The 23,720-nt window shown below is 35.5% G+C and overlaps 1 protein-coding gene across 1 annotated transcript in view; it reads left to right on the top strand.

Moving 5' to 3' along the window:
• Positions 1-2,740: 2,740 nt before the first annotated feature.
• LOC113225887 (cell cycle control protein 50A-like) overlaps positions 2,741-23,720 on the top strand; it is a 29,590-nt gene continuing 8,610 nt past the window's right edge. Inside the window, exons 1-7 of the mRNA XM_026458349.1 lie at positions 2,741-2,763; positions 9,636-9,754; positions 11,777-12,024; positions 16,571-16,695; positions 17,541-17,672; positions 17,808-17,893; positions 21,488-21,620. Of these exons, the coding sequence (XP_026314134.1) occupies positions 9,656-9,754; positions 11,777-12,024; positions 16,571-16,695; positions 17,541-17,672; positions 17,808-17,893; positions 21,488-21,620 (823 nt within the window). The 5' untranslated portion in view covers positions 2,741-2,763; positions 9,636-9,655. The remainder of the gene's footprint in view (positions 2,764-9,635; positions 9,755-11,776; positions 12,025-16,570; positions 16,696-17,540; positions 17,673-17,807; positions 17,894-21,487; positions 21,621-23,720) is intronic.

The raw sequence follows: 23,720 nt of genomic DNA, 5'->3' as shown, positions 1-23,720 counted from the left end.
TGTTTTATTTTGAATAAAAGATACTCTGTCTGAATACTATAAAGTTGCGTTTCAATAATCATTCTCATTGGCAGGTGTAGCCCGTAAGAGTTAACTTGAGACCTGAGCGCCGCCGTTGTGAACTACCTACTGCGCTCAGGTCTCAAGTTATCTCTTGCGGGTTATAGTAAGTCTCGTTTAGAATGAACGTTTAGTCTCCGCTAATATAGCTCACAATAATTAATTTAATTTGAAGTTATAGTGGTTGTTAAGTAGATGAAAAAATGGGGGCGCTAAAAAATAATTTATTTTCAAAGTGGGCCTAGACAAAATAAGTTTGGGAACCCCTGGTCTACACACTGGCACTAAGCTTTAGACTTGGAAACTTACCTTCGAAGAGACAACAAGGATTCCGTAGTCATTCTCTATTATTATTTATACATACTAGCGATGGGCGAGTCGAGTTATTTAATACGGTTAAGTCGAGTTACTCCTAGCGATGGGACGAGTTGTATTTGTTTCAACTCGAGTTACTCGAGTTGCCTTGACTGCTACCCCGAGTTAACTCGACTGTGTCTTTGACAGAGCAACCGTGAGTCGCGAGTAGAACTCGAACCGACGATTCACCGAGTTGGACACGGTCGGCCGGCCGACCGCGACTCGAGCGTGATGACCGAAGGTCACCGAACCGAGCGTGCTCTGAAGGTCACCGACACACTACGCGACGGATAGGCGGCGGGCGGGACGGGTCAACCGAGTTAGCTCGAGTTCATGAAAAAGTGACTCGAGTTGACTCGTTACAGGAGGAACTCGAGGTGACCGAATTGAATAACTCTACTCGCCAATCTAGTTATTTCGAATTCGAAAAAAATTCGGTAGTAAATTTGAGAGGATAAGGTTTTTTCTTTAAAACCTAACTTAACCGAACCATTTTTTTTTAATATAAAATATAAGTGCGCATTTGACCTCCATCTCACCTGATGAAAAGTGACGATGAGGTCGACGATGGAGCATGCACACCTAAATAATGCCTATTCACTCTCGCCTTGAAAAGACCCAAATTACCTAATCGTGTCTTTGCGATAAACATTCAACATATCCTGAAAGAACAACTGTTTCGTTATAATTCGGTTTTCGGTGTAATGAAAATTCGAACAAACGTTATTTCGGACAAAAAATTTTGACTGTGATTTTTTGGGTTACCCTTCTAACTTGTAACGAGGGAATATTGGTTACCTGCGAGACAGGCTTAGCATAGTGCAGGAATCAAGACCAATTCTCTGTACGCGATATACGCTGCAACAAGTTGTGCCCATAGTGATGTATTTCTTGTTTATTATGTAAGTACCTGCACAATTCTGTTGTCAAATAAATAAAAGCGAATATATAAAAATAATTAAAAAAGAAAATAATTGATTTTAAAACAAATTATGCAAAGTCTGATTACAAAATTACTTAACTGTGGAAGGAAACGTCCCTGTTTATTCATCTATTCATAGATGCGGTGTTTTTGCAGTTTCTAATGGCACAGTTAGGCGTTTTCAACTGATGTTTAACTACTATAACGGCAAGTCGCGTTCTGAAGAATAGTATTCATAGTAGGCAACTAAGAGTTAGGGATGCACATTACGATTCGATTTTTATGAAGGTCGATTCGAATGTATACGATCTAGCGATTTTTTAATCGATTCATTTCAATGCGATTTTTAAGTAAATCGATTCAACATTAAGGCGCATGGAATCGTCTAGATCGTATTCACAATTATTTAAACAAAACATCTATTTCTGAACCTCTATTTTATATAAGCCTGGAAGAAAAGTAGTTTCGCAACATCTAAGTAAAATAAGTCTACAATATTTGGCGATTTCCTATAAATGCACTTAGATTTAGACGCGAACGATTTAGCACGACCTGCATGTACTAAAAGTAAATAAACTTAAGTACATACTGAGTATTTTATTTTGTCTTCAATTGTAATACAGATAATCTCAGTACAAAGTACTAAAAAAACCGACTTCAAGTAATTCATCCCCTAGTTTGCCGCCCTTAGAGGTGGAATATTTTCTTCAAATTGAAATGGGACCACATCTGAGGTACCCTCTTTCCAACAAAAATAGAATCATCAAAATAGGTTTACAAATGCCGTTAGAGTTATCCCGTAACATACATACAAAAAAAAGAAAAAGAAAAACATACAGTTGAATTGAGAACCTCGTCCATTTTTTATGTCGGTTAAAAATTAGACAAGAACGGCCGACGAACATTCGTCTGAACTCCGAATTGTATTGGTTTGTTAATGTGTGTACACGCCCCCCGAACTCGGGGAACTTTGCGAGTGTATATTTAGTTGTCCGTTAGCTATAGCTATAGTAGCATAAGTATGTATAGAACGCAACTGACGCGTCACTCGGTCGGGCATAAGTTGTCTAGAAAATTTAATAACCTTATATTTTGTTTATTTAGATGGTGATGTTTACGGTGATAGTAAAAAGTTTAGTAATACATTTAAGAATCAACCAATACCATGGTTAACATTGATAATCATTCTGAATCAGTGTACAAATTATTTGACTTATTGCGTTGTAACAACAGGAAAACCTAGGGATTAAAATATATAAAGAACATTTTAATAAAAATAAATGTGTTTGGCGTAAATAAGTAAGTATGCTGCTCACCTTCTGTTCAGTTTCTGTTGTATTTATTTGGAGCAATAAAGGAAATATTTTTGCAGTGTAGAGCAAGAGCTAGAGTTGAAATGCCTACAAAAGCTGACCTTTCGTTAAGTAAGTGACCTTAAGAGTTGAATTTTAAACTTCAGAGTCATTACTCGGTTATCATCATCGCCATTGTGATATCTGAAATTAATTAAATTGAAAATAAAACTAGTTTTTCGAATCTAAGAGCGGATATACACGGCAACTTTTACCAGCAATACAAACGCGCGTTTGCATCGCCTAAAGTCGCGTGTATTTGTAAATAAAAGTAGACGATTAGCGACTGCGTCGCTACTACATCGCGACTGAATCGCTGCAGACGCGCTGCTAAAAGATGTCGCATATAACTGCTCTATTGAGTGGGTATATTTATTTTATTTATGCACATGTACAGATATAGCTATAAGGAGCGACATAGAGCTGGTAAAACTACCAAATATTAATCAATAACTATTTACTCACGCTACATTAAGTTTTACAAATTATTTTATTGAATGAATTTTTATTAAGTTCAATTTATTATTAATTAACATTGACTTACAATTATATGGACGTCGGGTCCGCGCTAAAAAGTGTCCGAACTTGTAAGGCGTTAAAATCGTATACAGAGCGTCAAACTCCGCTTTAGTCTTCATTTGTTCGACTGACAGCGCGATACTGCGATGACATTACAATTTAAATTCAACGTTTTAGCTTTTTCATATTTCTTCACATGTCACTACGTTTAAATAGGTTGACTTGGGACATTTTTTTCGTGGTTTTTGTATTAGACCCGTCGTCCATTTATTTGTAAGTCAATGTTTTTTAATAATAGAAATTAGAATGTTTTAAACATAAATACATAAATTTTCCCATGCCTTTTTTTCCAGTCGATTAGAATAACTAGCGGAACTGATATCCCATATTGCAAGGTGTTGTTCTGCATTCTCTATAAATTCTTCAACTTGATTTTCGTCCATCGTAGTCAATTTGAAAAATTAACATGTACACCTTACTAACCGTGATGCAACCGAGGGTGGCTGCAGCGCGACAGTCGCGCGGCCGCCGCGCGGTTGCAGCGCTTCTAGAAATTGTATGAAAAGTGAAAATCGCGTCGAAAGACGTCGCGCGGCTAACAGCGGCTAGTTTGAACGCGCCCTAAGTAACAGTGACTGTGTGTGTGTGTGTGGCTAAAATGTACGTCGATGTTTTTCAAGAATAGTGACTCAAAACAAAATAGTTCCTATTAATAAGATATTGTAACACAGCTGCATTCCGAATTAGCTAAATTTTATTGTGAAATAAACACCGATGGACCGGTTTATGATCCGTCGGCTTTGCTACTACCTACCATTCGTACGCTTATGCTTGGCTAAGTTACGGTGTCATCCTGTGGGGTAACAGTACTGATGCATCAATTTACTCGTCAGATAAAGCTTGTAAGAATTCTCGTAAATATAAAACAGACCGACTATTGCAAACCTTTCTTCCAACAGCACAAAATTCTTGCTTTACCGTGTATATACATCCTGGAAATATGTAAGTTCGTCCGAAAAAATTTCAATTTATTTGCAAAGCGCGAAGACATTCCAACTAAATATTCCTTCCGACACAAAGACAGATTAAACTACCAGACTCGCGATTACCATTGCATTCATCAAGTCCGTTTGTTATGTCAATTAAAATTTGTAATATTTTTTTTCAAACAATCCATCGATCGTTTCGTATATTTCGTTATTAGCATAATTAATAATGCTGCTATAATTTTAAAACCTTTTTATTTATTTATTGCATATCACACATGAAGCTTACAGATAGTACTTACACTATAGGGCAGTTAATATGTGACGCCCTGTAAGGGCACAGCAACTGTGGAAGACAGTCTCACATTGACATTATTAATACAGGAATTTAATTAATATATATACAATACAATTTATACGTTATGAGTTATCAATCAAATATTAGAACTAAATAATCATTTTATCAAATCGTCAAAAGATAAACATCTTTCTAATTGTATTAAATAACATATGTCAATTAAACATTATAAGTAATTAGAATCTTTAATTAATTATTTTAAATGTAAAGTCATTGTAGCAAATCGTCAAAAAATTCTTTTAAATTATAATTGCATTTACAAATACAATACAATACAATACAAAAATTCTTTATTGTACACCAAAAAAGGAAACAAGTACAATACAATTAAATTAAAAATAAGCGGTGGTACAATGGTCGGTCTTATCGCTTTAAGCGATTTCTGCCAGACAACCTTTGGATGGAAGTAATTATATAATTACAGGAAAAATAGACATTTACGAATAAGGAATAATTTATTATTTTTAAGACTTTGCAAGACTCTGACAAAACGTGTGGGCCAGACGCAACTATTTTCATTTTGGAGAAGGGGATTTTAAGTTTGTTCATGTCGGTCATTTCTTTTATTATTCTCTAGAGGTGAATAGAATTGGGGATGCTTTCTAATGAATTTACACGATTCCAGAATGTAGATGGAAGTAAGTGTAAGAATTTGATTTTTAACAAAATAGGGGCGACAAGATTCCATTTGTTTAATGTTGGTTATTATTCTTACACACTTCTTTTATAGTATGAATACTTCATTTATCCCACAAGAATTCCCCTACAAAATGATACCATACGACAATACCGAGTATGCAAATGCATAGTAAGAAGTAAGGGCACTCTTAGAGTCCGTTACACGTTTGAGATGCAGAAGTCCATAAATAAATGAGTTTAATTTGTTAACTACTTTTTGTATGTGTTGTTTCCAATTAAAATTTGTATCCAAATTAATTCCCAGTAGTGAAGCCGAATTTACTGTTTCTAGCTCAACATTATTGTACTTACTTATATGATATTTGCAGTGCAGTTTTTTGATGTGGTCTAAATTGGATAATTTTTGTTTTATTTAGGTTAAGTTCCAAATTATGCAAATTTAGCTAGTTTACAATTTTATCCAGATTTAAATTTAATTTTGTTTCTAAATCTGTACTATTAAAGCATGGGATTAAGACGGAGATGTCATCTTATTTCAATATAAGATTTTTTAAATTTGGAATACTAATTATCAATGGTCGGAATAAGGTGTTCCACAGATATAGATTCATATTACTATTATATTGCTACAGGGAACGACATAGAGTTGTTAAAACCACCAAATATTTATTAATTACTTTTTTCGATTTCCGGACGAAAGAAATCCATTAGAATGTTTTTATTTATTCTAATTTCTATTATTAAGTATTAATAAATTGAACTTAATAAAAATTCATTCAATAAAATAATTTGTAAAACTTAATGTAGCGTAAATTGGAATGTTTTCTTTGTAAAATTAAAAATAAGGTATTTAATTAATAACTATTGTAACTATAGTGGAAAAAAATAGGGTGGTTTGCATCAATATTAGACATAACTGGTTGACGACTTTATCCACCTCAGTCAACCGTGACCATAGGACCTGTAAAGGGCCCGAAACGTCGGTTTGTTTGAAAAAACAAATATACGCGATTTAAATCCGGAAAAATAGTTTCATTTCTTAAAAGGAAAATGTTTAAATTAGAATATTATTTAAATACTTTTATATAAAAAAGAACTAAAACAAAACGAAAAAGTGCCATTTTTGACGGCCTTACCCATGTACGGCTATTTATCTTCATAAATGAATAAAGAGATGGATTTCTTTCGTCCGGAAATCGAAAAAAGTAATTAATTAATATTTGGTGGTTTTAACAACTCTATGTCGCTCCCTGTAGGTATTTGTTTTCACGATTTTTCAAGAAATGCAATATGGGTATCTTTTTTTGTGTCCGCCATTATGGATTTAGAAATAAGTGCTATATTCGCAATGAGCACCCCCAAATACTTCGAAAACTAAACCCAACTTGCCATTATTCGAAAAATCGTGCCCGCCATCTTGGATTTAGAAGTGAGTGCCATATTCGTATTGAGCATCCTCAAATACCTCGAAAAGGATACCCATATTGCATTTTTTTGCAAAATCGTGTCCGCCATCTTGGATTTACAAATAAGTGCTATATTCATAATGAGCACCCCCAAATATACATTTCTTGGCTTAAAAACTATAGACCTCCTTGGCTACAATCATTGGAAAGGTACTGGACAGTTTGCTTGACAAGCACTTGAGGAGGCTGTTCTGATCTGAAGTTACATGATGCACAATTGGGTTTAGATCAGGTCTATCTACAAAAGCTGCTATCCTTTGCCTCAAGCACACTCCAGTCCAGTATTATACCTCTAGGAAGACTCCAATCTATGCTTGTTTCCTTGACCTGTCCAAAGCTTTCGATCTTGTATCGTATGACAGGTTATGGACAAAGCTGCAGGAGGAGACCAGTCTTCCAAGAGAATTTATAGGTCTATTTAAGTATTGGTACTGTAACCAGAATAATTTTGTAAAATGGGGAGGCTCGATGTCGAGCATGTACAGGTTAGAGTGTGAGACAAGGTGGGTTAAGTTCGCCAAGTCTCTTCAACCTTTACATGAATCGTGTAATTGATGAGCTTAGCAACACCAAGGTCGGATGCTCGATAGATGGAATAATGGTGAATAATATTAGTTACGCGGATGACATGGCGTTGCTGAGTCCCTCAATAAGTGCACTTCGGAAATTAGTTATTAGTTAAATTAGTTAGGTATATGTACAAAATATGCAGAGGCTCATGGTCTAGGTACAACGCGAGTAAGAGTGAGTTGCTAGTTTTTAAATCAGGTAGCAAAACCTGTAGCACAGTCCCGGAAGTTACTCTGTGTGGCACTCCTCTTAAAAGAGTCTCCGAATTTAAGTACCTAGGGCACTGGGTCTCTGAGACTTTAAAGGACGATTTAGATGTTGAAAGGGAGCGTAGGGCGCTAGCAGTGAGGGGCAACATGTTGGCTCGTAGGTTTGCTAGGTGTACTGACGACGTCAAACGTATGTTGTTCAAGGCGTACTGTCTAACTACATGTATAAAAAAACTTTATACATGTAGCCTATGGGTCAATTACACCCAAAAATCTCTAAGTTCCCTCCGTGTGTTGTATAATAATTTATTCAGGATGTTGTTGAAGCTGCCTCGATTTTGCAGTGTATCGGGAATGTTCGCTGTGTCTCGCTTAGATGGCTTTTCAGCTATCATGCAAAAAAGGGCGGCTTCTTTGTTGCGCAGGATTCGGGACGGTGATAACAGCCTCCTGAGTATAATTGCAAACCGTGTACAGGGTTGCTTCCTGGATCACTGGTCTAGGATGCACATTTTTGTTTTTTGTGGCCTATAATAAATTGTAAAATAAGGAATTTGTAATACTAACCCTATTTTTAAGTGTTTTGTTACTAACCCTTATGGACTTAGTCCGAAATAAAGAATTTTATTATTATTATTATTATTAAATACCTCGAAAACGATACCAAACTTGCCATTATTAGAAAAATCGTGCCCGCCATCTTGGATTTAGAAATGAGTGCCATATTCGTGTTGAACATTCCCAAATACCTCGAAAAGGATTATATTACCCATATTGCATTTTTTGAAAAATTGTGTCCGCTATCTTTGATTTACAAACAAGTGGTATATACGAATATACACTCATTACGAAATGAGCACCCCCAAATACCTCGAAAATGATATCCAACTTACCATTATTCGAAAAATCGTGCCCGCCATCTTGGATTTAGAAATGAGTGCTATATTCGTAATGAGCACCCCAAATATCTCGAAAACGATACCCAACTTGTCATTATTTGAGAAATGGTGTCCGCCATCTTGCATTTAGAAAAGTCGTGTTAGCCATCATGTCATTGTATTCAGATATAAATGCCATTTCCGTAAGGATTACCAAAAATAAAGTTTTGAAATATCTTGGCAACCATCTTGGATTTAGAAATTAATGCCACATTCTCAATAAGCACTGCCAAACAATTCGAAAACGTCTATAATTCTCGTTGTCGATCGACAATGTCGATTACACGTTGTCGATTATATTAATACGTTCTGGTATTCTTTTTAATTATTTTTTTTCTTCAGTTTTAACAAAATAAGTGAAAGTAACGTTTCTTTGTCAGAATCCCTAGTGTAACTGAGTCGAAAGATAAAACATACTAAAAATTGGTCGCACTTCAGCAGCGCGACAGTCGCGCGGCCGCCGCGTGGTTGCAGCGCGACCGCCGTGCGGCTGCAGCGTTGCTGCAGCGCGGCTAACAGCGACTAATTTGAACGCGCCCTTATAGTTATATGTACCTACGTTAGTCATAGTACGAGAACAATACATTTTTAGTGTTGTACAATCAACAAACAGCACATCAACCTATACCTACACTTTTGTTCGAATTTCGCCTCCAGTGCAACCGAACAAGATCCGTCAATGTGTCTCTTGATGTGCTGCCGTCTGTACGTATGGTTTGAAAACGACGCACCACATCGAAGCTCTGGATAACAAGTGCTGAACGCGCGCTCTGTTAGTCATAGTCTAAATTTCCCTTAGAGAATATAACGTTGGAGGCGCCATCCACTGCCCTCTGACAAGTAAAAAAAATACAATAAAAACTACGTAGTTTTGAATCGATTTTTTTTCATTTGCACTATCGAATTCACCGCGTCAAATGCTAAATAAGCCGTCTGGCGCCCTAGAAACCTATAAAAAAAAACTCTGCTACATCTAGTGTAATCAAGTGTGAGACCATAATAACACAACTTGATATTGCATTTGAGTGCACCTGTTGGCTTGAAGTAGCCCTCTAGCCCTTCAAAGAATGGCAGAATAATGTTGTTTGAGAAATAATGCTTTAGCGTCTCACGTGTTGTATGCTCTAAGAATAACCCCATTAAAAGTTAAACCTCATGACGTAGTCATAGCTGATCTTATGTTTTCGCAATATCCAAATTTTAGGTATAATTCTGTGTACCTACTCATTAACCCAACCATGTATTTTTGTTGTTTTCAGATGACTTAATTAAACAAATTATGATTCCCATACAAAAAATCCTACCATTTTCTACAATCTTTGGAATTATTCTAGTCTCCGTAGGCATATATTTTTTATGCAGAACAGAAACAAATTCGGTGAGAGATTTATTTTATTTTTGTTATTCACCGTATAATCGTCTCATGTAATATTAGTGTGTAGTGACCACAGAATCTTCAATTACGTATAACCCAAATTATAATGGCACTATTGGTTTGCTCTGGCACGCACTCTTTTTTGGCATACTCAAAATTTACATTCATCTCAAATGCATGATATTTTTTAAATAATACTTTTGTGTAGACTCTGTAAACTCAATGTCCTGTTGGCACACGTATCGTGACGCCTAAGCACTTCTACATCTGTTGTTCTGTGATTGAAACTATACTGTAAGCAAGCACATATTACATTTTATTGTATTTTGGGGTAAAAAAATGTATATTTCGCTGTACAAAAAAAACTAAACTACTTTTTACTTATCTACTTCTCCGAAACAATCTTTTCAAGAAATATGTAACACAAGAACAAGTCATCATTAAAAAAACACCAAAACGTCTAGTAAATAAGCACGTAAATACCTATAAAGGAGATACCTATAAAGTAATATTAAATATAAGTAAATACCTATAAAGGAGATGTCTGCTAATAAATCAGGATCTTTACACACTTATAGAATGAAAGTAACTGAATCTCAGGATTTTGTGTTAGGTTACTTTAGGTTGCTTTTTGTGAATACGAAACAAGATTTAAAATTGTGACATTTTCAAATTATTCAGCATGACTCTTGAAGTACTAAAGGTAATTAATGGCATTGTCAAGCCTGTAAAATAATGATGAAACATTCGGCTTCATAACCTCAACAATTGTTACTGATTATTTTAACAATTTAAAAACGTAATTAACAAAAACTTCAAAAAAGTCACTTTTTTAATGAACTTATTAAATAACAAACATTTGATCTAAAGCCCGCAACACATGTTGGCCAAGCCTATACGAGTGAAGACCAATACCAATGTGTAGACAGCCTATTTGCCTTGCCTTCGCTCGGTGCCGCTCGCCTAGCTTGCCGAGTGAAGGCGAGCGCCAGCGTGTATAGGGCTCACTTGGCGTGGCTTGTCACGACTAGCCGTCGCTCCACCAGACCACTCATCTCCTCACTTCGAAGCGCTGACGGTATTTTTGTACAAATCAAAGGCGCTCACCTGCTCTCGGCCAATAATACGTGAAAAATGACGCTTAGCACAAATCAAGATATTTTCAAGTTTTTAGAATTTTATCAGAATGAACCTGTTATTTGGAACCCCAAAGACCTTATGTTCATCTTACCTTGTTCTATTTTGATGAATACTCAGCATCCAAGACCTTCTTTTTGTCTTTTTTTTTACCACTTTATTGCGGTATATATTGACTTAATAATATAGGCGCTCATTAAATAAACAGCAGCAGCTGCAATAACTTCTACATGTCGGTGTCATCCATACTGTACCAGTGCACAATGAAAACTGACAACGGCCAACGTGTGGGCAGCTCCACAAAACCCGTCTAATCAATTTGCCTACACTCGCGTTGGCCTAGGCTCGGCCAACATGTATTATGGGCCTAACAAGAACGGAACGGAACACGAAAACGGATGCGTACGTTACTTTTTCGCCAATGACGGCGTGACACTAATGCGGTGTTTACGTACCGGCACGCAAGAGTAGAATTTCAAACATATAAAACACCCATATAATAAATCTGTGCCTTAAGCCTCGATTGCTGTCTAAACCGCTGTCGCCAGAACTCAACACTATCATAATGTGAACACTATGAAATGTTAATAATGAATAGGTCTTTCTTAGTTTCTAATTTAAACAAATGTAGCAAATTCTAGACTGTTAATAAACCTAATTCAGATTGGCATATCGCTGAAAATTCAACACATAATTATTATTGCAAGTTCTGTTATCTGTGCCATTCGAGTTGGGTGAGATTTGTAACCTTTCAAAAAACTATTTTTAAAGACGTTTTGCGATATAAACGTATATAGTTGTTTTTTTTTAATTAGGTCACTTTCATTCTAAAGGTGCTGCATATTTCGAACACAAACAAAGCGTTCCAATTATTTTGATTTTTTTCAGATATGTACTCGTGGTACGGACAGAATAAAAATTATAGACAGCAAAGTGGTAGATTACACTCATTGCATAAACGGTTTTGAACTGTCTTGTAGAGAAGAAATACTCAAAGGACGTCAAAAGCACTGTCAGTGTTCTATGGTAGAATTTACCTTAAACTCTTCACTGCCTGGGGAAGTGATCGTGTTCTACCAGCTGGATACGTTTAGCGGAACTTCAATATACAATGGGACAAATTACACACTATCAAGGTATTTTCTGTTAGTCATGAATTCCATTATCACTTGGTTGATTTAATATTATAAGTATAACACTGATAAGCGTGAAAAATGACGGCTTTATTTTTTTTTTCATCTTTTGTATGTAAATATAAAGATATGTAAATATAAGAACTGGCTCCGTGCATGCCGCGCAGAGGTCCTGGGTTCGATTCCCAGGCCGAGAGAAATATGCATATGGCCTACATTTATTTCTCTCGCGAGTTTGGGTGTCATTTGTGGTTGTCTACGTGCGTGTTCATGGCACCCGTGACACAGGGTTTCCCTAGTGCGGTGCTATGAGTGTGTTGCGTTATTATTATTATTCTTAAAGATAGTAGGCACAACAACATTTTAAAAGTTTTTAAGTGTTTTATAAAGTCATGGAGCAAAAGTTATTGTTTATTATGTTAGTGTAGTAATATATAATTGTATAGTCCTGCAAGGTTGTTAGTATTTCAAAAATAACCCTGTGTAAATATATATAAGCTTTGTTCTCGTTTTGGCTGAAGTTGAGTGTTGATATTATTAGAAACATTTCTTAACGTAACATTGATTTGATTGAATATCGTGATGTTTTACTACCATGGTATTATTTATCTTTAAATTACTCCACTAGTCTGTTATAATTATAATATTATTACGAACTTAACTCGGAAATAATTTAAAAAAATTACAGTGTATAGCCTATTATGCGCCGCAGGGCCCTTGCTGTTCAGTAGGAGAATCCCTAGATCTAGGGAAATTTCCTAAGAGCCGACACGATGTAGCGTCTCTCGGCCCATGCTCTTGAGTACGGGGATCCCCGGATCTAGTGCTTAACATTTGTGTTGTCGTTACCAAAATATACTTATTATACTTATACACTAACAAATACATGCACCTTGATAGACATTGCAACGTGGAAACAGCAGATTAATTATAATTTATCCTGGAAATAGTCGTCTTTATCCTAATATCTTTTAGAAAATAATAGCTTTTTCAATACATTTATGAATTTATTTTGTTAGGTTGTTTTTAAATATTGTAATATATATATTACAATATGATATATATATATATATATATATATATATATATATAGTATAGTATAGTATAGATATATATATCTATACTATACTATCTATGTTCAATTTTGAAGTTGTTTGCATAAGGTTGTTTTTATTTCTAGGAGTGTAATGTTAAGTGACGTCTCCTACTTTATTTTAAAAAAGCGACGATTCGCGTTTCCGTCGGGCTAGATAATAACAATGTACCAGACAACCAGTTTAATTATCTGGTCTCAAGTTTCTCAAATTGGTCCTACCGATAATCGAATCCGGGACCTCCTCATATAGCACAGTACTAACCGTTCGGCCGCCGAGGTCGTCAAATTATACTTTTGTCTCATGTGTCTCAAGGATCGAAAATAAGTTCTAAGTGTTGTGGTGCAGAAATCAAAATAAGTCGAATTGATTATTTTCATTTCCTTCCTAGGGCGTCATGAAAAACAAATACGTAACGCAGACGTTATTTGTGTATTTATTTTTTTAAACAATTGTGGGTGTTATGTTATGATAATGGTTATTAAGTTTTTAATCGAACATAATTAGCAAACGCTACTGTTATGTGTAGGCTTTGGATAAGTTTGTGAGGTCACATCTCAACATTTTAGTACTGGTTGATACTAAAACAAAAACACACGTAAGGTAAATGTCCCAATGGTTGACGCTTTTAGACGGAAAATCATGTGTTTTGCCAAAAAAATATTTAATTTTCAGTCATTCTGACTACCTAGGTATGTTAGCATATTGAACGGTGTGTCATTTATCTTCTAGAAACTATAAAATTTAAAATAATCATAGCATTATTAAGATATTCCACTTTTCCGCAACCTCTAAAATTGTACCAGTGTATGACAGACAAAATTTCTATTGTCCCAATGGTTGACTATGGTAAAATTAGATCAGTGTACTAGTATTTGACAGGACATTATAGATATTAAAATTTCATAGTTATTTAATTGCGTTGATTACCTTTATAACAATAAATTTAAAGAAGCACAAAAGCCAAATTCAAGCAAGATGCTTTTATTGAAACGAATAAGTACCTACATTTACAATAAGATTGTAAAAAAAACTTAAAACAAAATTGAAACTTAAATGTCACATGATCATAAGATATTTATTATACTTTTAAACAACATTAATAAATACATATTTTCAACTTGCAGCGATAGTAATTCCGTTTAGATACTTCATCTTCCGAATAATGTTGGTGCCCTTTAATGCCGGTTAATGCCCTTGGTGGCATTTTCTCATTGCACAATATTTCAGGTACCAATTAAAAAAAAAAGTTGACACGTCCTAGTGTTTGACACCTCATATACGGCTGTCAAGCATAAGGTTCCCATAGTAAAACAGTCTTTGACGCCCATGTGGCACACTACTCAAAGTACCCATGGAAACTTGTCACTAACGGAGTAATACAAATCTACGTTCTTCGTCCTTAGGTACCAAATGGTCGAAATTAAGTTTAAAAAAATATTCAATGTACGATTGCTTGACATGGGTGTCAACTACTACTAAACGTGGACATTTTGCACCAGTGTTTAACATGCCTCTAAAATAAAATATAAACGATATACGTAAATAAATACACACAAAATAAATTCTTTGTACGGTTACCTAATAGTTTTAATAAACGCTTACAGATAATTAACAAAATTCCGTCTAATAAATTCACTTAAGCTACTCAAAGTCAACGATTTTTGGAAGAACACCAACGCGCTTTCAACTCGGATCACCTGTTCGCAGAAATTGTCGTCATACTGAAAAAGTATTGAGTGAATCGAAGAAAGCTTTTAAGTCGAATTCATATACCTATGCCATTACTAGTAAATTTAACACGGTTTTGGAGATATATCAATATTAGTTTTCTCATTTAAAAAAAAATGAAGAAGTACATTGGAACAGCGTCAAAGATTGGTACATTTACCTTAGGTATGTTATATTTTCATCAACGATCATAATATTAAATGTATATACCTATATACCTGGCAAAGTTATGTTAAGTTTTTTAAAGTACGATTTACAGCTTTCTATTTGCTTTTTAGTTACAAGAATCCGGATTTTTTTTTTCTGTGCGGGTAAAAGCTCTTGGGCATTTACGCCAATTTAGCGCAGTTGACTGCGCATTATATGCGGTCAAATTTATTCTTTCAAATTGATTTTTTTCGTATGTTTTCGTCATGTCAAATAAAATTCCTATTGCGTACTTTTATCATTTAATATGTTTAAAATGTCATTATTATGTTATGCGGCCGATGTCGTTGATCTGTTTATTCTAATGCTTAGAGGATGGAAAAAAAAATGTGTTTAAGTTCTAGAGTCGTACTAGGTGTCAGACCAAGTAATTATCTGTCTGGTTCGAAAAAAATTTCAGAATTTTGGTTCGTGATTTTGTTGTAAAGCGTAAACGATTGAAATAAATATTTTTTCTCGCAATCGAAGTGAAAACTAATAGTTTTAACTCTGGACTAAAAGCCAATATAACCCCTCGCTAATGCTCGGGTGGCTAATCACCTCGGGTACGTCGTTGGCTCATGTTAGTCCCTCGATAAAAAATATAGGTATATATTTCCGTGGCTTAGTTGGTATAGTGTCTGGCACAGTATGCTAGAAGACGTCGATTCGAATCCGGCCGGATCGAAGGAATTTTTTTCTGAGCGTTCGATCTTTGTATTAATAATTATAACAAACTAGTGGAGTAATTGTACACAAAAAAGTAATTGAATATCAATTCAATAAAAATTTAAAATACAGTGAATAGCGACATTTATCGCCAGGGCCGGTACCTGTGAAGGTATTTAACTGGGTGATAAAACTTTCATAGATTTGTCATAGATGGCGCTACAACTAAAAAGTCGTTCAAAAACCAAATACAAAGACATGACAACGAGCACAGAGAGAAATTCGTGAGGTCCGCTGGTTCGTTCGGTACCTTAGTTGGTATAGCGTCTGGCACGGTATGCTAGAAGACGTCGGTTCGAATCCGGCCGGATCGAAGGATTTTTTTCTGAGTGTTCAATCTTTATATTAATAATTAAAACAAACTCGTGGAGTAATTTCACAAAAAATAATTGAATATCAATTCAATAAAAATTTAAAATATAGGTATTATATATATATATATATCTACCTAATATTAAATTTTAATTAAAATTGATACAAAGATCGCACAAATAAGAAAAATTTCTTCGATCTGACAGGACTAGATCCTGAGAAGCTTCATATATCTCTCACATGTGTTGCAACGGTGATACTTTAAGCCGATAAAAACCAATACAAAGGATCTGTAACAAATAAAATAATTCGTAAGGTCTGCTGACTCGACCGATAACTCAGTTGATAGAACAGTAGACCTAGCATAGCATACAGATGCAGGATAGAGTCCTGTCAGATAAAAGGAATTTTTCTTCGTATGCGACCTTTGTATTAATGTATAATTATTTTTTTTTTTTATTTAATTGCATAACGTTTAATTTAAATCTTTATTACAGAGATGACCAACAGTTACTTGGCGATTTGACAAATGCTCCATCAAATTCTTGCATACCCTACGCCTATGGAAACGACGGCACACCAATAGCCCCTTGTGGAGCTATCGCAGATGCAATGTATACAGGTAGGTAGAGAAATATTTCCAACAAATTTAATGGAGGTCAAATGCGCACTTGTTTTATTTAGAGGAAATAGATGTACGGTCAGAATACTTCATTGAGAAGTGTAGGAACGCACTGAGGTGGTAAACAGGTTCTAAAAATATCTCAACGTTTTTTATTTTGTTAACTATGCTGCTGTTAACACCACCCACGAGATCTACGTTTTTTTCGAACCGGGGCAACTTGATAGTGGCGCCCCCTCTCTTCTGTGTTTCAGATAAAAAAACTCGCAAATATAAGTAGGATTTTTTATTGGTGTGGAGAATAAGAGCCCTTTACCAAAATTGCACTCTTCATAATTTTTTCATTTGTGTGACATAAAATTAAATATAGAAAACATAACCAGGAAAAACAACAGACAATCAAGCGTTCAAAAATCAACTTCGGATACAATCATAAATCAATTCAGGATGACTAATGATATTATACGGTCGACGAAATGAATAATCGATAGAACAACGCCAACGTATGCGAGATGCTAGGCGATTTGTGATACAAGTGTTATTTCAAGTGAAGTCGACGCGCGAAGCCGTTCCACTGTAACCAAGTGTCGACGCCAGTTTCCATATTTGCATAACACAAATTTGTACCTTAACAATGGGAAAATAGAGATGAATATGTAATACTTAGGCGAAAAACATGACCCGTCGCGACGCGGTCCGCTCCGCTCGGCGACCGCGCGGGGTGAGCGCAATGAAATTCGTGTCAAATAAATGCGCCCTTAAGCTTCCACAGTTTTTTTGAAATATGGTTATTATTAAACTAAACTAATTTAACCGTAGAATTTATAAAGAAATTATGTTTTCAGATGAATTAATGATTTTAGACCAAAATATTGAGAACTATCCTTACATACCAAGGCTGTTTCATGGTATTGTCTCAGATGCGGATAAAAAGAACTACCGTAATCCTCCTAATTCATCAGAAGATTTAGCCACAGGTTTGTTTTATATTCTGCCTTAACATAAATACCTGTTATGTAGTGTAATTATGATGCCGTTTCTTTCTCGAATAATATCGAGAACGTGTACCTACGTATATTCTCCTAAATAATTTTCAATTTTTTTTTCAATAGTGTTCAAAAATTATTCACGACCTAAAAGTTGGAACTTTCCAATTTGGGACTTGGACCCTACCAACAGCAGTAACAATGGTTTTCAGGTATGTCATTTAATAATTATAACTTTCATATAAAAAAAACTGACTCCAAAAGTTTGTGAAATTACATTCATATATCTGCCGTCCACAGACTAAAACGCGGCTAAGTGACAAATAGTCAAATATCCGTTTTAAATAGAAAAAAATAGAGCACAAAATTAGTTAACATGTTCGACTTATAGGAATTTACCCTAACGAGGCATAGCTGAAATATCATTAAATAATTTCAATATTCTAAAACTGGGTTATGGTTTTTTAAGACATCTCAAAAACTTATTTCATCACTTAGCCGCGTTTTATTTAACGGACGACAGATATTTGCCGAGTTTTTTAAAGGAGTGAAGTCCGATTAACCAGGTTCATCCCACTAATTTGCCGCCTCTGGAGGTGGAGCAATTATGTTCTTCAAATTTAAACGGGATCGTTACTGACGGTACCCCCTTTCCAACAAAACAAAAAAATTTCGGAGTAATTGCCTAACGTACACAAAAAAATACAGTCCAGTTTACTTAACCTTCTCCTTTGTTTGAAGTCGGTTGAAAATCAAGTTGCTGACCAACAATTTGCTAATAAAAAATATTATTACTACAAAATATACATGCCCTAATTTAACAAACAATTTTAAAAAACATTATAATTGTAACTTCGTACCTCCATTCGTGAGAACTTTTGAGTACCTGGGCACAAAAAATAAAATTACTATAAATAGAAATGATATTTCATTCTATGATTATACCTTTATTTTATAACTGAAAAAGGGTTTAGTTATCAAGTGACGGGACGAACAAGTCGTGAGCCTAATGGTAAGCTACACGTCTGTTCATAACAGTTGCAGTGCCCCTCGGAGATTTAAATCGCAAAGATCTGAGGGGTACTGTCACTGTCGATTCGGATGGAGAACGTGGGTGGACTCCCAGTTCACTTCTTGTGATGTTCTGATGGTATTCAAACTAAGTCTTTTTTTCCGCTGTTGCTCTCAGCGTCGGTGGTGATTTGGATTTCTCATAGTATGTCCATACATGTTAATAATGACAGCTATTTGAATTTTTAATTGAAATGAAGTTTTATAATTATTGGAATATGATTTATTTTCCCTCCCTACACGAACTTTGCAAAACGTATTGTCGTTTGGTCATAGTATAAAAGACAAGTACGGTAAGGCTCAACTCACACTGCCGCAGAGTCGAAGCGTCGTGTCGCGTCCTGTTTTTCAACTACAACGCCTGGCGACTCTCGTATAAGTGCGCCCGGATCACAGTGTGATCCATATTTGCATAACACAAATTTGTATCTTAGTAATGGGAAAATATAGATGAATATGCGATAGGCGAAAAACATGACACGTCGCGACGCCTCGACTCTGCGCCAGTGTGAGTTGAGCCTAACTCCATCCCTACGCGCGCAGAGCGGCTTGTAAAATATTGCTTGCACCCCCGCTGCGCACTGTGTATAGAGTTATGGACCCATCCAGTCGCATAATCTCGCGACGCACTCGCGTTGCATAACGCGGGTCATTACACGTGCCGTGCCTTGTAATCGCCAGGTGTTTAAAAATGACATCAAATAGTAGACGTGTTTATTGTTGTATTTGTGATAGTTTGAACAAGAGTGCTTCAAATTCAAAATTGTTCAGCATGTCATTTCTATTTTATGATCATCTGATCATACTTCAGAATCAAGACACCAATCAGAGTAAGATATAAGTATGAGTATCACTTACGCGCTGCTATGTCGGCACCTCAACCGTGAGTTTACAGTCACAGTTATCGCTAGCGACAGCGTAAAACATTTGTATACAAAATGTTACTTCTCCTCGTAATCGCTAGGGGCGCTATATAGTTTGCCATACAAAATTGTGAAGTAATTTACGGTCGCTATCAAAAACTGTCACAGGAAACTCATAGTAGAGACACAGTATGGAGTTACCACACTTGGTCTTATTATACCATGGTTTTGTTTTAGTCTTCATTAAGTGATATTGCATCACCTATAGTCGTCACCAAATAAGAGGCCAAATTAGAAACTTGGACATAGTTATGCAAACAAAACCAACCCACACCTCGAGTGAAATTGAGTTATGTACACCAGACGTGTCCTTTACTCGCTCACAAAAGATCCTGGCAATATAGTAAGCCAAAACGGAGAAAATAAAAGTCCTTCAGGGTACCAACCCTAAGTAAGTAACTTTTTAATAGCTAAAAAGAACCATGCTACTTAACTTCATATTTATTTTATTTTTTAAATATGCTAAATGGATCCATGTCACATGTACTGAAAGTACTGCAGATCTTTAGCGTTTTTATTACGAAAACTAGAGCATGGTTCTCGTTAACTAAATAAAAAAATACATAATATTTCCTATTTATGGCTATATAATAGTTTCCCTATATCATTCTCAATGCTACACATAACTCACGTTGTTTGTCTCAAATAAGTTATCTATTTATGTCTTCACACTGTTTTTACAAAAATCTAATTATCTCGAAAGTGACATTTTGTGGGTTGGTTCAAGTTTGCATAATTACGTCCAGTTGTCATCGTGACGCGAATAGGGATCTGGACTTATCATATCGGTAATCACATCATCATCATCATTTCACGAGAAATCGATTCAAAATTTTAAGAGTTTGCGATTGTTTATATTATTTTTCGGTTCATTGTTGTTCAGGGGGCCTAAAACGCCAAATCGTGCAATTCTGTTAAAAGCAAGTCATTGACAGAATTCCTTGCAATTCCTCTTATTTCCATAAAATTGTCCCACATTCCGATGAATTGTATTAATTTCTTTTAATTTTGATTTTATAATATTTATAAATGGTTTATTACGAGAATTTAGTGTAAATAAATATGTTCATCGATAAAACAACTACATTAAAAGTTTAAATTACCAAGAAACCAAGGATTTCATAAATTTTCAATTCTAAAAGAAAAGGAAAAACAAGTTTTTCTATGAGTACGGGGCTCTTTTAAATTTGATAAGTTATAAATTTATTTGCAATAGTCAGTGTGGTCAGATGTAATATACATAATTATTTAAAATACACCTATTTTTATACATTTTTGTTTTAATATTTAATAAGGCCATATTTTTTCCCAGAAATCGAAGTGACTCGGTGAAATTCGGCAATTAATTGCTTACAACACTATTATTAAAAAAAAATACCTTGGTAAAAAAATACCTTAATAAAATACCTTTTTTAAAAATACTATTATATTTAAAATACACGTAACTGTTTTCAGGACGTTTCGGGGTAACTCAAAATTGCATTTTATTTTGGAATTCGTGCGAAAACAGTACTTCAAATATGTTTTAATAAAATTTATGCATTTTTTTTAAACTCACTTATGCTAATAATTGTTTAGTTAAATTTTTTCAAAGTTACATACATACTATCGCCTTCGCTAGCTGTCAAATTTGGCCTCTTATTTGGTGACGATTAAAGCTATTGTTTGCATTGAATATATTCTTCCATTTAGTATGTTATTCTTTAAATACCCTTTGTGTAGGTATACTTGTTATTTGTGAATTAACACATACTTCATGTTTTGATAGGTAAAAATAATTATTTAATTCAATGTTAATGGGTTTATTAACAGAATGAGCCCTTTATCGCCTGGATGAGTGCAAAAGATTCGAATGGACCAATAGCTGCATGGCGAGTGAACCGCAACGATACTGTATACAAAGATGGGCTCCCGGCTGGAAATTATACTCTAATTGTCAACTATAGTAAGTATTAGTAGGCAGGCTAAAGCACATAAATCCAGATAGAACTTCATTCATTTAAATCTATACATCGATCGATTAAAGCACTTAAGTTAAATTCATTTGGCATCTTTTTCAACCTTGTCTTTCTCTTCTCATATTCCGACATTACAACCAACGGGGAACAACAAACTTTTTTGTTTATTTTTTTACATTATGTGCTTAAATCTTCCGACCCTAGATTTATTTTTATTCAATATCATAATGTTTTTACTTCAATCATATTTATCTTTTTTTGTGAAAATATAACACTGGTTCGTTATTATTTATTATTGATATAAAGTTCGAGCAAAGACAAACAAAAATCCTTTCGACCCGAATGGATCTGGATCTGACTGGTCCAGTCGGTTACATCATCACAAATAATTAGATGATTTAGCTGGAGTTAACGATGCTGATGAAGCTAATGACGCAGCAGCTTCGGTCCGTGGCGAATTCGTCGTTTCCCCAAATGATTCACGAATTTGTTATTTATAAGTCTTATTGTCATTGAAGCTCTGCTTGATAATGCAATTTCACGGCTATCAGAGTCACAAAAAGGAGTGCTTGAATGTCTTTTCGTAACTGGAAAATGAGGTTTTGACTGAAGTACGGGCCAAATTGAGTACTATGAATCTTTTAAATGGCTCTGACACGAATGAACGATAACAGTAATTTATTTATTTATTTCACATATTCTTTTACATGTTTTGAAAATTTTTCAACGCCGATTGCACGCCAGTTTTCATGGTGTCGCCATCTCGGAGGTCCCGGCCGGGTCAATGTAGAAAACGAACTTTTCGATACTTTTCTTTACGAACAAAAATAGCCTATAATTAGGTTAATACCAATACTTAAATTTTACTACTGATTTTGTGGTTTTTGTGATTTGTGTGGTGGTATCAAATGTCGCATCACGGGGCATTCACTCCTAGCCGCGGTAGTCTTCAATAGGCCGTTGCTGCTTCCACGTATTCTGTTTAATAAAGACGCCAACTTCTTCCGTAAGAGTACCATAAAGCTATCGACGCGAGCTTCAACAAATATGGTAGACGCGAGCTTCAACAAATATGGTAGACGCACTGCAGTACCGTGGCAGCCGCGCAGCGTCCTGAAGGCGTTATTGTATTGCGCACGCAGGGCACTGAGCGAGCTTTGGGTATAGTTGGCCCACAGGGCACCCACGTACAGTGATGTGCAATAGACTCTACAGAGAGTGACCTTCACCTCCGTACATCGAACAAACCTGCGAGCCAGCATATGCGCCATCACCGACAGTGCCCAGCGCTCGCATTCCATGTCCATATACATGGGGCGCACTATAAGTTTCCGGAACTTTGCCGGTTCGCGTCACTTGGTGCAATGCCATGCTTACCAGATTCAACGAAGGGGCATCAAATTTGGTATGGGACACAGTAACAGGTGATGAAACATGGATTTATAGTTACGATCGCAAAACAAAACTCTTCTTCCAACAGAAACAACCAAAACAAACTTCTGCAAACCAGCTATAAATAGTCGTCTTGCATGGTCCTTCATCGCCAAAAGCAGTTTGAAGCCGAGTGAAGCTCTGCTGAGCTGTTAAATTACACTTAAAGTCGTAGAAAATTTTCACGAGTTAATTCCACGGTGATGTAGACAACCAATTTCTTAAATGACGCCACAATGTAAAAACAAGTGACAATCAGATGAAATAAACTATATTCTACAGCCAAAGAGTTCCATTTTCAAATGTTGTAATTACTTTTTAAATATTGTTTATGTAAGTGGTCAGTTTCGAAAACTTGTAGTGCGCCCTTGATGTCGTCGATTTTTGCGGACAACCCCAAAGTCCATATACTCAGTATTTTTGACGTTATAAATTAGTACCAAAACTCGGCTTCTGCCCATGAGATGTTAGTCCATGGGTCTAGCGTGATACATCATGCATTGTGCGCGGTATCTTTGGCTAATTGTCCAATAGCTAACAATTAGCCAAAGATACCGCAGAATCGAGAAACAAAGACAGTATCTATGGTCGTTACTAAAAAAGTCGTTACTAATAGAGACCTTCTGAACAGGCTCCTTTCTTTCTTTCTGGCCTTC

This window comes from Hyposmocoma kahamanoa, unplaced genomic scaffold, assembly GCF_003589595.1.
Source record: "Hyposmocoma kahamanoa isolate Upper Pololo Valley unplaced genomic scaffold, ASM358959v1 180, whole genome shotgun sequence".
In the NCBI taxonomy this organism is placed as follows: Eukaryota; Metazoa; Arthropoda; class Insecta; order Lepidoptera; family Cosmopterigidae; genus Hyposmocoma; species Hyposmocoma kahamanoa.
The sequence above is the reverse complement of the archived record's forward strand: the minus strand, read 5'-3'. Positions and strand labels throughout refer to the sequence as shown.